Source organism: Triturus cristatus, chromosome 12, assembly GCF_964204655.1.
Source record: "Triturus cristatus chromosome 12, aTriCri1.1, whole genome shotgun sequence".
In the NCBI taxonomy this organism is placed as follows: Eukaryota; Metazoa; Chordata; class Amphibia; order Caudata; family Salamandridae; genus Triturus; species Triturus cristatus.
Genome location: NC_140595.1, coordinates 780,438,581 through 780,454,511, shown reverse-complemented (window position 1 = coordinate 780,454,511; position 15,931 = coordinate 780,438,581). Strand labels below are relative to the sequence as shown.

The 15,931-nt window shown below is 49.7% G+C and overlaps 1 protein-coding gene across 1 annotated transcript in view; it reads left to right on the top strand.

Moving 5' to 3' along the window:
* Positions 1-15,931, top strand: part of PLOD3 (procollagen-lysine,2-oxoglutarate 5-dioxygenase 3) — a 361,546-nt gene that overhangs the window by 327,582 nt on the left and 18,033 nt on the right. The window contains exon 16 of the mRNA XM_085639312.1: positions 9,413-9,517. Coding sequence (XP_085495438.1) covers positions 9,413-9,517 — 105 coding nt within the window. The remainder of the gene's footprint in view (positions 1-9,412; positions 9,518-15,931) is intronic.

Sequence of the window (15,931 nt, the reverse complement as noted above, 5' to 3'; positions counted from 1 at the left end):
AGGTGGGAAGCGGGCAGGTCGCCCCCCTCCAGCCGAAGATCGACGCCATCCTGTCCTGGGAACCCCCGACGACCCAAACGGAAGTCCGGGCCTTCCTGGGCCTCACCGGTTACTACCGGAGGTTTATTAAGAGCTATGGCAGCATCGCAGGCCCCCTCACAGAGCTAACCTCCAAAAAGCACCCGAAGAAAATACAATGGACTCCCCCGTGCCAAAAAGCGTTCGACGCCTTGAAAGCCGCTATATGTACTGCTCCGGTGCTCAAAGCCCCCGACTACTCTCAGGAGTTTGTGGTCCAGACGGACGCCTCGGAACACGGCATCGGGGCAGTCCTCTCACAGTTCAACGACAAAGGCGTAGATCAGCCCATAGCCTTCATCAGCCGAAGGGTGCTACCTCGAGAACAGCGGTGGAGTACCATTGAAAGAGAGGCCTTCGCAGTAGTCTGGGCCCTCAAAAAGCTACTGCCCTACTTGTTCGGAACCCACTTCCGAGTGCAGACGGATCATCGACCCTTGCGGTGGCTGATGCAAATGAGAGGAGAAAACCCCAAGCTGCTACGATGGTCAATCTCCCTCCAGGGGATGGACTTCACTGTGGAGCATCGCCCGAGGCGGACCACGCCAACGCGGACGGCCTGTCCCGATTCTTCCGCTTCAGCGAGGAGAACCCCCAAGTGGATGGGTAGTTCTCCCCGCCTTTCAGCTGGGGGGGGCACATGTGAGACCGGCCTCGTGGCGTGGGCCCTCCCGACCAGCAAGCCACCCCGCAACCGCACCTAAATCCCCGATGTCACAAACTTCCGGCAACCATGGCCCAACATCCTGATGGCCGGCCAGACCCCAACACGCATGCCCGGCCGAGGGAGAGAAACCCCCCCCCAAGCCAGACCGGGAGGCGCCGTCCCTGTCACACCTCTGGTCTCTTCCCCAAGGAAGGTTTCGATCGGCCACCAGGCCCCCGGTGAGTGGGCGCCTCGCCTGCTGAGTGTCTGGAGTCCCTCCCAGACCCACCTGAACAGATCAAAGGGGCCGAGCGACAGGAAGTCCCGACACACCGCCCCCAGGCACCAAGACCCCTCTCGGCAAGGACTCCGGACTTCAAAGAGGAGGGCGAGTATAACAAGGGGTGCTGAAGGGACGGGAGGCAGAGAAGACCTGGACTGACTAGAACCTGCGGACCTGGTCGCAGCTCGATCACTCTCCGAACCAAAGAACGCTACCCGAACTCTGAACCATCTGAGCCCTGCTGACGCTGTCGCGTCTCCCTGAACTCTGAACCATCTGAGCCCTGCTGACGCTGTCGCGGCTCCCTGAACTCTGAACCATCTGAGCCCTGCTGACGCTGTCGCGGCTCCCTGAACTCTGAACCCTCTGAGCCCTGCTGACGCTGTCGCGGCTCCCCGAACCCTGAACCATCTGAGCCCTGCTGACGCTGTCGCGGCTCCCTGAACTTTGAACCATCTGAGCCCTGCTGACGCTGTCGCGGCTCCCCGAACTCCGAACCACCTGTGCCTGCTGAGTGACTCGCGGCACTCTCCTCCAAGGGAATCGGCAGAGATTGCCGAGAGAAGCAACATCTCCCCCAGCTCGAGGATTGAGAGCTGTGCGCAGGATACTCCGCAGAGACACTGACTCAGACTGTCCCACTACCCCCATACCCCCCTTCACGAGATCGCCGCCGAATGTGGCACTGTTCCATACCTGCATTCCGGATCGTAAAGATCCCTTACGACTACGATAAAATATATTGTCTTACGAAGAACTACTGTGTGGTGTCCCTCTGTCAGAGAGTGCAAGCGCAGTGTGTGCGATCCTAGGTATGAGACCCTTCCAGGAAGGGCCTCCCCGCCCTTGCTTGGCCTACACTCTGGGAGAGGTGGGTCAACGGGTGGTCAGGAACGATTTCCGAAGCCCCCCGGAGAACGCCTTTCCAACAATGAGCAACTGAAGTACGCCTTCTAGGAGGTGCTGAATGAATCCACAAACAGTTCCACATGGAGGACATCTCCCACAGACAAACTGTCAAGGAACCATGGGCTTCCTGCAGTGAAGCTGGCCCAAAGTCCACCAAGAGCATTATATAGGTCGTTGAGCAGCAGCGTGGTCTTGTCAAGGGTGGTGAGCCAATGTCATATCCACCACATCTAATGCCTAGCCAGAGAGGGGCCTGAAAGCAGCAAGAGTTCATACCTCTAGCAGGTACTTCTAGCTGCATGAGGTCACCCTGATTCTGCAACAACCTGAATTACATTTCTAGCCCTTGGAGTTCCAGAGATAAGGGCTGAACCTGAAGATGGTACCTATCCCTAAAAGATCACTTCCCTGTTGGTACCACAAGGGACTGCAATGTGTGCACCAGATGCTCCATATTCGAATTAACTGGGTGACAAAAGTGATTTCCTGGAGCACACCATAGTGTGCCAACCGAGTATTGCGATGAAGCTGTACATGGAGTGTGCCAACATAAAAAAACATAAGAACCAATTGAGGACCCTAACCTTCAAACCTAAATGACCAACAAAATAGAAAGAAGTACCTCCAGGTCCAAATAGAGCAAGGAGATGTCGCTTCACAAAGCAGTCAGGTGCCACGTTCCTCAGTAGCTTGAAGGAGGCCGTCCAGTACTGAGAGAGTGACTGTCTCAGTACTGTGTTCTGGTCTAAAGGCAGAGTGCTAAGGCTGCAACAAATGATGATGGTCAGTATGGGCCTGACACTGTCCCATCCAATAAAAGGAAATGCGAGCAGGGTTCTGCTTTTTCAAAAGTGGTGGCATCCATCCTAACTTCAGTAGGGAGGGGACGAGACCTCCATCCAAACTTCAGTAGGGAGAGGAACAGACCTCCATCCTAACTTCAGTATGGAGGGGAACAGACCTCCATCCGAACTTCAGTTGGAAGGGGAACAGACCTCCATCCTAACTTCAGTAGGAAGGGGAACAGACCTCCATCCTAACTTCAGTAGGAAGGGGAACAGACCTCCATCCTAACTTCAGTTGGAAGGGGAGCAGACCTCCATCCTAACTTCAGTTGGAAGGGGAACAGACCTCCATCCTAACTTCAGTAGGAAGGGGAACAGACCTCCACCCTAACTTCAGTAGGAAGGGGAACAGACCTCCATCCTAACTTCAGTAGGAAGGGGAACAGACCCCCATCCTAACTTCAGTAAGAATGGGAACAGACCTCCATCCTAACTTCAGTAGGGAGGGGAACAGACCTCCATCCTAACTTCAGTAGGGAGAGGAACAGACCTCCATCCTAACTTCAGTAGGAAGGGGAACAGACCTCCATCCTAACTTCAGTAAGAATGGGAACAGACCTCCATCCTAACTTCAGTAGGAAGGGGAACAGACCTCTATCCTAACTTCAGTTAGAAGGGGAACAGACTTCCATCCTAACTTCAGTTGTAAGGGGAACAGACCTCCATCCTAACTTCAGTAGGAAGGGGAACAGACCTCCATCCTAACTTCAGTAGGAAGGGGAACAGACCTCCATCCTAACTTCAGTTAGAAGGGGAACAGACCTCCATCCTAACTTCAGTAGGAAGGGGAACAGACCTCCATCCTAACTTCAGTAGGAAGGGGAACAGACCTCCATCCTAACTTCAGTAGGAAGGGGAACAGACCTCCATCCTAACTTCAGTAGGGAGAGGAACAGACCTCCATCCTAACTTCAGTAGGAAGGGGAACAGAACCTCCATCCTAACTTCAGTTGGAAGGGGAACAGACCGCCATCCTAACTTCAGTTAGAAGGGCAACAGACCTCAATCCGAACTTCAGTAGGAAGGGGAACAGACCTCCATCCTAACTTCAGTAGGAAGGGGAACAGACCTTCATCCTAACTTCGTTTGGAAGGGGAACAGACCTTCATCCTAACTTCAGTAGGAAGGGGAACAGACCTCCATCCTAACTTCAGTAGGAAGGGGAACAGACCTCCATCCTAACTTCAGTAGGAAGGGGAACAGACCTCCATCCTAACTTCAGTTGGAAGGGGAACAGACCTTCATCCTAACTTCAGTAGGAAGGGGAACAGAACTCCATCCTAACTTCCGTAGGAAGGGGAACAGACCTCCATCCTAACTTCCGTAGGAAGGGGAACAGACCTCCATCCTAACTTCAGTTGGAAGGGGAACAGACCTTCACCCTAACTTCAGTTAGAAGGGGAACAGACCTCCATCCTAACTTCAGTTGGAAGGGGGACAGACCTCCATCCTAACTTCAGTAGGAAGGAGAACAGACCTCCATCCTAACTTCAGTTGTAAGCGGAACAGACCTCCATCCTAACTTCAGTTGGAAGGGGAACAGACCTCCATCCTAACTTCAGTAGGAAGGGGAACAGACCTCCATCCTAACTTCAGTTAGAAGGGGAACAGACCTCCATCCTAACTTCAGTTAGAAGGGGAACAGACCTCCATCCTAACTTCAGTTGGAAGGGGAACAGACCTCCATCCTAACTTCAGTAGAAAGGGGAACAGACCTCCATCGTAACTTCAGTTAGAAGGGGAACAGACCTCCATCGTAACTTCAGTTAGAAGGGGAACAGACCTCCATCCTAACTTCAGTAGGGAGGGGAACAGACCTCCATCCTAACTTCAGTAGGAAGGGGAACAGACCTCCATCCAAACTTCAGTAGGAAGGGGAACAGATCGCCATGCTAACTTCAGTAGGGAGGGGAACAGACCTCCATCCTAACTTCAGTAAGAAGGGGAACAGACCTCCAGGTCCAAATAGAGCAAGGAGATGTTGCTTCACGAAGCAGACAGGTGCCACGTTCCTCAGTAGCTTGAAGGAGGCCGCCCAGTACTGAGAGAGTGACTGTCTCAGTACTGTGTTCTGGTCAAAAGGCAGAGTGCTAAGGCTGCAACAAATGATGATGGTCAGTATGGGCCTGACATTGTCCCATCCAATAAAAGGAAATGCGAGCAGGGTTCTGCTTTTTCAAATATGGTGGTGGCATCCAACCTAAGGGGAACAGACCGCTATCCTAACTTCAGTAGGGAGGGGAACAGACCTCCATCCTAACTTCAGTTAGAAGGGGAACAGACCTCCATCCTAACTTCAGTTGGAAGGGGATCAGACCTCCATCCAAACTTCAGTAGGGAGAGGAACAGACCGCCATCCTAACTTCAGTAGGGAGGGGAACAGACCTCCATCCTAACTTCAGTAAGAAGGGGAACAGACCTCCAGGTCCAAATAGAGCAAGGAGATGTTGCTTCACGAAGCAGACAGGTGCCACGTTCCTCAGTAGCTTGAAGGAGGCCGCCCAGTACTGAGAGAGTGACTGTCTCAGTACTGTGTTCTGGTCAAAAGGCACAGTGCTAAGGCTGCAACAAATGATGATGGTCAGTATGGGCCTGACATTGTCCCATCCAATAAAAGGAAATGCGAGCAGGGTTCTGCTTTTTCAAATATGGTGGTGGCATCCAACCTAAGGGGAACAGACCTCTATCCTAACTTCAGTAGGGAGGGGAACAGACCTCCATCCTAACTTCAGTTAGAAGGGGAACAGACCTCCATCCTAACTTCAGTTGGAAGGGGAACAGACCTCCATCCAAACTTCAGTAGGGAGAGGAACTGACCTCCATCCTAACTTCAGTTGTAAGGGGAACAGACCTCCATCCTAACTTCAGTTGTAAGGGGAACAGACCTCCATCCTAACTTCAGTTGTAAGGGGACCAGACCTCCATCCTAACTTCAATTGTAAGGGGAACAGACCTCCATCCTAACTTCAGTAGGAAGGGGAACAGACCTCCATCCTAACTTCAGTTGGAAGGGGAACAGGCGAACACCGCAAGAGTGATCGACCAAATCACACAAAGGTTGTAGTCCATCAGAAGAGTGATCGCATAAAACTCTAGCTGGAATGGGTTAACTGAAAAAGGACATCGCACTCAGAGAACTCAGAGTATGCAACATCTGTTGGGGTAACTAAATCAAAACATCTGGACCGGATGGAGAGGGAACAATGTTGAACACTTCTTCTTTTCAACATCGTGAGAAATGCTGCTTTTATACAAGCTTTAATTAGTGTAGTGATGCTCTATGGATTATTAAAAGATCAGGTCTCTCTAACATTATAAATTGATCCTTTATGTATGTTAACCATGAAATAATGCGTACATTAGTGTGCTGAAGACACTCAATAACCCTATCCTCGTTGTTTTTTTAAAAACTTTATTTATAAAATTTCCTCACCAAAACTTAGCGGTCATACACTGAATACAATCGAGACAATATCCATTAACTTATTTACATTGTATACATTTGAGTCCTAAGCACATTGCACAGTTAAATATACTTTACACTTTGCTGACACAGCGGTGAAAACCAGCACCAGACGCAGTTAGGGTTGTCCCCAGCACCAATGCTTACTTGCTGCTGCTACAATCAGCCACACCATCCTGCTCACTGCTAGTCCCTGTTGGATGCAACAATTCCCTGCAGAGCTCTCTCCATAGCGCAATATCCTCCTCTAGCTTGTCATCCTTGCGGCAGGCTTTCATATGCAGTTCCTCCGCCAGGGACCACTCACCCACATCCCTCATCCAATTTTCAAACGATGGAGCCCGCTCACCCATCTAACAAATGGCCACCGTCCGTTTTGCCAACACCAATGCTAGCTGTAGTAACTTATTAGCCATTTTCCTTTTTATGCGTTGCTGTACCGGCTCCAGGAGGCACTGTTCAGAAGTAGCCTCTAGGGAGATACCCACCACTTCACGGAGCCTTGTCACCACAGCAAGCCAATACTGATGAACCTCTGGGCATTCCCACGCCAGATGCATGAACCCCGAGTGGACTTTGTGACATCTAGGGCATTCATGTGACCGGGTGGGATCTATACGCTGGAGCCTCGCCGCGGTCATATACACCCGCTGCAGAAAATTATAGTAACTCTATCCTGATTAAGAAGAGTTTCAGATTCTGACCAGATGGAGAGCCATAGCATTCATGGTGCTAGGTTAAAACTGTCTTCTTGATACAGTAATCCTAATTCTGAGTAGCAAACATAAATTGGGACAGATAACCGTCTTCTCAAACACCTTTTCACTTACCTGTTTGTGTTGTATTGCAATTTCCCCAAATACTTGTGCCGTACATCAGCACAGTGGTGTTAATCATTGTTTAGGGTTTTGAGCCTGACTAGGCAGAAAATCTAAAGATTGCATGTATGGTTTGGTCAAACTGAGCTTTCCTCACTTTCCGACCCGCTAAATAGGATTTGCAACTCGCTATTAGGAAGGGGCGTTCCAAAGGCGTCCCTTCCTAATAGAGATTCGCTACTCTATGTAAGAAGGTTTTGTGACCGCAATTGCGGTCACAAAACACTTGTAATTTACCGCCCTCTTCGACAGGGTGGTAAAGCACTCACAAAAGGGAAGGGGTCCCCAGGGGACCCCTTCCCCTTTGTGAATGCAGGGTAAAATACTTTTTAAGGGCAGGCAGTGGTCCCAGGGACCACTACCTGCCCTTAAGAAAATCAAACGAAAACGTTTCATTTGTCTTTGCTTAAATGGATCCTGTTTTCCTTTAAGGAAAACGGGCTGCTTTTAAAAAAAAAACTGTTTTATTTAAAAGCAGTCCCAGACATGGTCTGCTGAGCCCAGCAGGCCACCATCCCTGGGAGGGCCAGCCATTCCCAATGGGGTCGCAAATTGCGAGTGCCTCATGACTATTGACGAGGCATGCAATTTGCGACCCCATTGGGAATCGCAAACCGTGTCTCAGACACTGTTGTACATGGCATTTTGTGACTCGCAAATTGTGATTCGCAATTGAACGCAATTTGGCGAGTCGCAAAATGCCATGGCCGTACATCTGGCCCTATGTGCGCCCAATTGCTCTTACTGGCTTAGGGTACTCTCAGATACGTGAGAGTTGGTACATAAAGAGGTTTGGTCCTGTTGATATGGTGTGACTTTGTATTTCACATCCCCCCTACTCCTGCATACTATGGTGTATTCATAAACAAAATCAATGTGTTCAGTAACCCCTGACGGCCTATGCCGCTTCTCGACACAAAGACGCAGTCATCTGCAGGAGACTCCTTGCTCCCACCCTAGGAGTATTATTTACCTGCAGTTGAGTACTTTCCGCTCACAAAATGTAGCCCCTGCCTGGACGGAGAAGTTGTAAGCTAGTATCCGCGGTGTCATGTGCTTTGTGAGTTTCTAAGGCCACACCTCAGCAGGCTGCCTGCCCAGCCTGCTACCCTGACAGAGACAAGTGCTAAAAGGACAGGAGTCATTGGTCTTCAAATCTGAACGCCATAGCAATGTATCCTCAGGAAACTACTAGTATTCAACACTAGTCCCAGATGTAGTGTTCAGAAACCTCTGACTACTCTGGTTCCCAACAACCCCGCCTGCCTGGGGCCCCAGTCTTGCTTGTCGGGACAATACCCAGACAAGCGAGAGCAACATATGCCAGGATTGTGTGTAGGAGAGGAAAGGTGTTGGTACTAAGGCAGACAGCAAATGAAAAAGCAATGTTATCAGACTAGAGAAAAATCCTAGTGACGTGTGCAGCAGCCGCAGGGATGGTAAAGAACATTGAGAAGTACTCGCAGGGATGCTGTAAGAGCATGTGGTGAACGTTCAAAAGAGGACACTACAGAAAGATGAAGAGATCTTTGCAAGCCCTCTGGTAGGTAATGGCAGCCCTCTCTTGTACCGCAGCCAGCCATGTAAGGAAGGAAGCATGCGGCAAAATGTGACCATAACCAGGTCTTGGGGATGAAAAGAATATCCAGGTGTTTGGGGTGAGCAGGCTTGCTGAACTCTGCCGCATGAGGAAAAGCACAGTGACCGCTAAGGAGGCCACAGAAGCGAGCATTCAGAAAGGGTGTACGAAAAGGAAATGTGGGCGCACACAGGCCCTTTATAAGGTTCTCTAGCTGAGCGGGCAAAGACACAGCCCTCCAGGTGTAATGGAGAGAGGGCACAGACCAGCACACATGGACTAACCAATATCCAGGACTGCAGAAACAACTGTGGAAGGGCAGAGTCCAGGGCCCTGTCCTCCCATCTACTCACGGCTCTAAATAGGATTGGCACCGTTCTATAATGGATAGATGCATAGGCAAGAGATGGAGGTGACCATAATGCCACTGACAGCCTATGCGGTCAGGGCGTCTAAGGTGGCAAGACCAATGGTAATGTCCAACAGGAAAGAAAGATGGATTTGACCTTTCATACCCTCAAGCTCGCGGTCAGCATCGAGTCACAAGAATGAAATCGACTTTCCTTTCACGGTCTTGCAGAAACGTTACTATGCACGTAAAGTGCATATCTTAGCCCGGGGGTGTGTGTGTGCCCCCGCGCACTCCTCTGTATGCTCTCTGCATGTTTCTACAAGTCCCTCTTTGATTGGCAGTGTCTGACCTGTGTTTCTTTCTGTTTCCCCTCTGTCAGCCCTGCCCCGATGTTTACTGGTTTCCCATCTTCACAGAGGAGATGTGCGACGAACTGGTGGAAGAAGTGGAGCACTTTGGACAGTGGTCTGGCGGGAAGAATGAGGTGAGCGCAGAGGATGCCGGGTGATGGAAGCCCTCGATGCATAATGGATGGCCACTTTTGTTGAATCCGCGCTTTCATGTTCCCATACCTTTACATATGTAAACTCATCTTCACGAGCTCCCACACCACTCTTTCTTTGCTCCTGCCACTTCTTCTGTCTGTAGAAACGATCTCGGCGTCCTTCTTGCCTCAGGTTAACCCTCAGCATCCCGTACAGCGGTGTTTCCCGTGGGTCACCTGCCGATGTTTGGTGCGTTGGAAAAGTCCCCGCAATAAGTAAAGATGCCTCTAAACTCTGTATTTATCTTGCCGCATTTGCTGCACCTCAGTGACAGAGGTCAAATGTCACGCTATGTCTTCTGACAAATTGCTTCTTATGTTTTTTAACATGGGGATTGGTGTTTATGAACTCCTCTCGCTCTGCAGTCCGAGAAGGAAAAGTACAGTGAATTATGTGACAATTTGTCACATAATTCACTTGTGTGAGAGGAAAGGCTGCAGGATGTATTTTTTTAACACACAAACAGTAAATACCTGTAAATGAACTGTACACATTCACAGTGAGGAGAGAAAACATTAAACCCACTTCTTTGTAATTCTGATGTGTGATGGAAACCAACATTTGAATAGGATTAAAACAAGTCAAGACACTTTACTTCATTATTATTGTGTGCAGTATAGTTTTATCATTAAAACTGTACATCTGTGCAAATATATTGGCCATTCCAATGAAAAATGTATTTTCTGAAAGTGACAGTATTCTACCACACAGTACTTCAATGACATGAAAAATGTGCCCGCTGTCCCATTAGAGCTGGGTAAGTCGCAAACGTTTGTCGTTATAAAAGTTAGGTTGTGGTTCTAAGTCCCCAGTTCACATTGGGCTTCTCAGGCAGTGGGAAAATATTGTGTAGATGAAGCCAAAAGATGCGACCCTTCCAGAGGAGCAGGAGACTAAAGACCCATCCTTTGAATGGTCCCGTCTGCATTGTAACGGAAGGGCGGGCTTGAAATACCCAATCGAAGCGTCCGAATTTATTAAATGGCTTCCTGGAATGCAGCAGAAGCAGAGCCAAAACATAGGACTTTATAGGCCGGAACTGCTCAACGCCTTTCAAGTTTCTTGAACTAAAACCCATATTTTAGACATTGTTGACTTTGGCTCAGAGGAGTCCTGATGTACACTGAGAAAAGATTCAAGCTCTCTGCCAGCAGCCAATGGATTTGTGTACAAATCGCACATCTTCTGAGCGATCGTGCTCAGGAAGCAGACGGACAACCTGCAGTCAGATCTGGATGAATGACTGCTTCAAGAGGTAACAGATTGTTGTCCAAAAAATGGATATTGTCCAAAGTATACCTCCTGGGTGTGGGGGGAGGAGCGGGGAGGGGGGGGGGTGAAGCAGCTCCCAGGCCAAAGTCCTTTCCTCTAATCTTAGGATGATCTTCAAGCCCAAGAACATAAGCTATGCGGAATGACTAGGGTTACTCTGAAGCACACAACTCTTTTTTGATCTTATTCTTGGTTTACAAAATATCTCCATTCATACTATCCCTGTTCGAACATACATCTAGCTTTATTTACAAATGTTGTTGTTATAGACCATTAAAAATAGACCACAACTAGTGGTGAAGTTTGGTGGGCTCTTCACTCTCAAAGTTAATTGGGATAAATCGGTCGTACCCCGCTACGGTCCCTACAGAATTGGATTACCCCTTACAGTGAACAGAGAACTCAACACGTTATTTCCGGATACAAATTCATACTGATCCCAGAGTAGTATTGTTGGATAATTGTGGGAAGGTGACACAAAAACTGTCGGAAGATGTGGAGCATTGGATTAAACTTCCGTTATCCCTCATTGGGCAGTTTGCCATAATAAAAATGGTAGTACTACCACGGTTTTTATTTCCATTTCAAAATATCCCAATGATACTAAGTCCTCACCCTGCTATATGATATGGGGGGCAGAGTGCTCCAGAACTCGAATTGGACTATAGAGCTGCGCAGAGTATATTTGCACATTACTGGGTACACGGCCCTCACAATTTGCCACACTTGCATATCGAAAGGGATGCCGCGGACCCGCATACCCTCCCTCAGACACTTTTCCATAACCCAACGCGACGTCATAGCGTTTTCGACTCATTGGGTGTTAAGGTGTAATACACCATCGGCCTTAACCAGGTATCATAATTACAGTGCTGGACACGCGCTGCATGCCTTCCTGGGGGAGGATATGATGGAACCACCTGATGTGCCACCTCTGTCCTCCTTGTTACAGGTACGAACCCCTGCTAAACTGATCATGAAGTTTTACACAGTTGCGCAGGAAGCGCGCAGACCCCAGATGACAAAAGCGCAGCAGGATTGGCAGCGAGATTTAGATGGGCCCATTAGCGGCAGACACTGGCAATATTGCTGCTCAAATATGACGACTATTCTCCGAATGGGAGACATAGATTGATTGATTTTAAGTATATGAACTGAGTTTATTGTACCCCGGTACGATTGCATCTTTATGGCGTGCGTGATTCTTCAAGATGCCAGCGCTGTGGTGAGAATGAGGCTGGGTTCATGCATGTGGCTTGGCAGTGCTCTGGTGTGTACGAGGTCTGGGGTGCGGTATTCCATGAGCTGGAGGCCCTTACGGGAGAAACATTGGAGCCCGACCCGATGCTGGCACTGTTGGGTTATGATCTTGGCATCATTAAAGAGATTAGGCACTTGGTTGCTATTGGGCTCCTGTTGGTTAGACGCAGAGTGGCAATGAGGTGGCTCGGGGACATCTGCCGACTTTACAGAACTGGCATGCAGTGCAGATATTGTTTATTGTAATACACAGTCAGATGCATATAATGACCTGCTTCCCTCTCAGAACAGGCCTAGGAACTACTGAAGCTCATACCAAACTTATTTAATAGGTAAAGAGACGGGGGAAATGGAAAATGATACAGGCTCGGAAATTGAGAATGTTTGAAAATTGTCTATTACAGGTTTGAAGGGGAAGATTTCATATATGTGTTTCGAAATGGACTGTGTTACTATAAAGCCATGAGGTGTGTGCTCTTTGGACTGTAGACCTCGGGGCACTCAGATATGATGTTTTAACTGCCTTGCAATACTATGCTGTCGCAGAAGTTGGCCGAATCAAGATGGAGACTATGGTCTTTGGAGCCTTGTGGGGCGTCACTGTGATCTCAATATAAGACAAATGTTGGAAGCTTGCAGCAACAATTGTAGACTTGTGATTAAGGGGGCACCCAGTTGGAATTGCTGTTGTTTGTGAATTTTCTAATAAATAAAATATTAAAATAAAAAATAGACCACGGCTAGGTCATATACATGTTTGTTCCACTAGGTTTTAACTATCCTTTAGGATTGGGGGGTGCCAGAGAGCCCGGCAGCAAGATGGCTACTGCACAGCAAGGCTCTGCTGGCCGATATATTACTCTAGCACTGATCTGCGGTGTCTGTGTGCACATTGACGACGCACGGAACTGAGGCTGCACCCCGTCATCGCAGGTCCTGACTGTGCCCATTATTTCTGGATTTGGTGGCCCCAAACCGGCGGACCCCCTTATCTATTTCAGGCCAGAGCTCCATGACGTCCGCTGCTGTACAACTTGCTGCTGCTGCCTACCCCACATTAATTTGCAGGGGCTCCTGATCCCTCTAGGCAGGGCGTGGACTGTGTTGGCCCCCCGGGGAGCGCCACTGTTCTGGCGATAGAGTGCAGCCCAGCCCGTATTTGCCCGCCAAGGAGGAGCTAGTAAGCTGTGGAAGTGGGGGTGGTGCCGGCAGTGTGGCTTGCGGCCGTTGACCATCAGGCCAGAAAACGAGGGGCCCTCACGAGCCACTACTTCGCCTGCTAGGAGCAGCAAACCCCATATACTGCCTGCGCCCCACCTTTTCATTGACTGCATTCTCACGCTGCCGGAGCAGATCACCCCTCCCGGATCTGGGCTTGCTCGTGCCCCCCCCCCACTCCTTTTCTGTAGGGCTTGGGGTGAAGTCAGTTAACTGAATTATGGATTTGTGGAGAGAGAGACCCCCAACCTCGCTTAGACTGTTGGACCTGGGCGCCATACTCGGTCCCACGAGGCATGTGCAAAGACCTGTTGAGACTTGCACACTGTTGCCTCTGCTGCCGGCTTCCCGGACAGGTCATCGCAGCTGTGTCTGCTTGATCCCCCTCGCCCCATGTGTGAGGGACATGGGGTGAAGCAGGAACTGGTGCAGTACGCTCTCCTACAATGCCACATTATGGGGAAAGTGGACGCTGGGGAGTCCAAGCTGGCTTTCAAGGGCAAGAAACAAACGCTCCATCTGGACCAGGATCAGAGCTGTGGGCCTCCCACTGAGCCACGCCTGTGTACCAGCATGCACGAGCTGGACATAAAAGAGATGTCTCCACACTATCAAAGCCAAAATTGATCTCCTGACAAGCTGCATCAACCGCTTAAAAGAGCAGGTAGGCGAAAGACGATGACCACCTAGATCACCTGGAAAGTTGCACTTCTGACATGAAGGACACCCAGGTCGCTGCTGGTGAGCACCTTCTCCTCATGGGCAAAATATCAGAGGTCATCAACCTTAAAAATGAGGACCTAGAAGTGCGCTTCAGGCACAACAACCTCTGCATAACTGGCATTCCTGAATCCACCTCCAATGGCAAAATGGACCATTGCCACCTGGGTGGGGACACCTTCCGTGCTGCAGCTGCAGGAGTGATTGTCATGTTTTGACCCACAGCTGCATCAGATTCACTGGTCTGCTTTGCCTCAGATGTGGATGTTGGGGTTGGACTCGAACTGGTGAAGCCACCCGAGATCTTTACGCTGTACCTGTTCTGACGCCTGATGGGGTACTTCTCCTATTTCTTTGGCCACCCAGTCAGTCCACGACTGTGATGTTCGCCTGGCTCCTCGTTGTCCTACGGAATGACTCCAACTGCGCTCTGTTTATATTGGGGTATGGTAGGGGGGTGGGGGTAAGGAATTTCAACCTGTTGGCGGGGGGTTTGAAGTGGGTAGTGGGAGAGTCTTCTTTTGTGGCTGCTGTTTCCTTGTTGTGCCTCATGTACCTTAAACCTGGTGAGACATCTTTTTATCCTATGCTATTCCCTGTGCGAGCCCTGCACCCCACTTCCTTGTTGCGCAAGCCATAATATCCCTATGGGCACTGGATGACTGCCATACTCTGTCTGACTTGGAACATTTGTGGGATTAATGACAGGCGGAAGGTCCGCCTAGTACATGCGTATCTTAAAAGACACCACATTGGCGTTTGCTTTCTTTGGGAACTCCATTTGACTCTGACGACTGCCTCCCTCCTTCAGGGTGGATGGATCGCGGAGACTCCTGCATCCTTGTACTCCAATTATGCTCTGGGCACCGCCATACTCGTCCACAAGGGGCTGCCCTGGCATACGCAATAGATGCTGTGCAATAGGGAAGAGAGCTATGCCATTGTCACTAGCTCACTACACAGACATCCATTCATCCTAGTCTCAGTTTACTGTCCAAACACGTACAGCCCGGAGTTTTTTGCGGAACTATGGCGTTTAATTACCACTATGGGCCCTTGCACCATTCTTTTGGGAGGGGACTTTAATGTCATCCTCAATCACACTGCGGACCGCTCAAGCTTTACCAGGTGGCCTCACCTCAGCGCGGCTGCCCAGCTCCACACGCTCATTCGCTCCAATTAGCTGCAAAATGTTTGGCATTTAAAACATTGTGACAGTGCTGAGGGTACTTGTATTCCGTCTACTCATGGTGCCTGGTCCACAATTGGCTACTGGCTGCTCCCCCGAGACACTTTTACCTGGACCACGAATGCCCCTCTCCTCTTTCTTACCTTATCTGACCATGCTCCTGTCTTGCTGGAGATTCTTCCTACAAGCCTTCAACTGGAGACTACCTCCAAATGTTCTCCACGATGCCGTCTTTCGAGACAAAATCCGGGTGGCGATACTTGATTTTTATTCCCACAATGAGGGTTCAGTTACCTCCCCGCCCCTGCTATGGGAGACATTTAAGGTTATAATTCCTAGTGCCTATATAGCGATGCAATCCGGGATACTCAAGGCGATATGTGCGCAACTTGCCACATTAATAAGGGACATGTATTCTCCTGAGCTTCACTTCTTTGCGGTGTGAAATATGCAAACTCTTACTGCCCTTAGGCATAAATTATCCGCCTGTGAAGAGGAAGCCTTTTGGTAAACTCATTGCCTCCACAAGGAGGGAGCCATGCGTCTCTACGGCGAAGGCAAGCGTTCTGGTAAGACGCTGGCGAGCCTGCTCCGTAAGCCATGGGCCAGAACCTTTGTGGCAGAGCTCGTTGATGACCAGCAAGTAAGTCACACATAATCTGACGAGTTGGTCCAGATCATGACATCGTTCTAC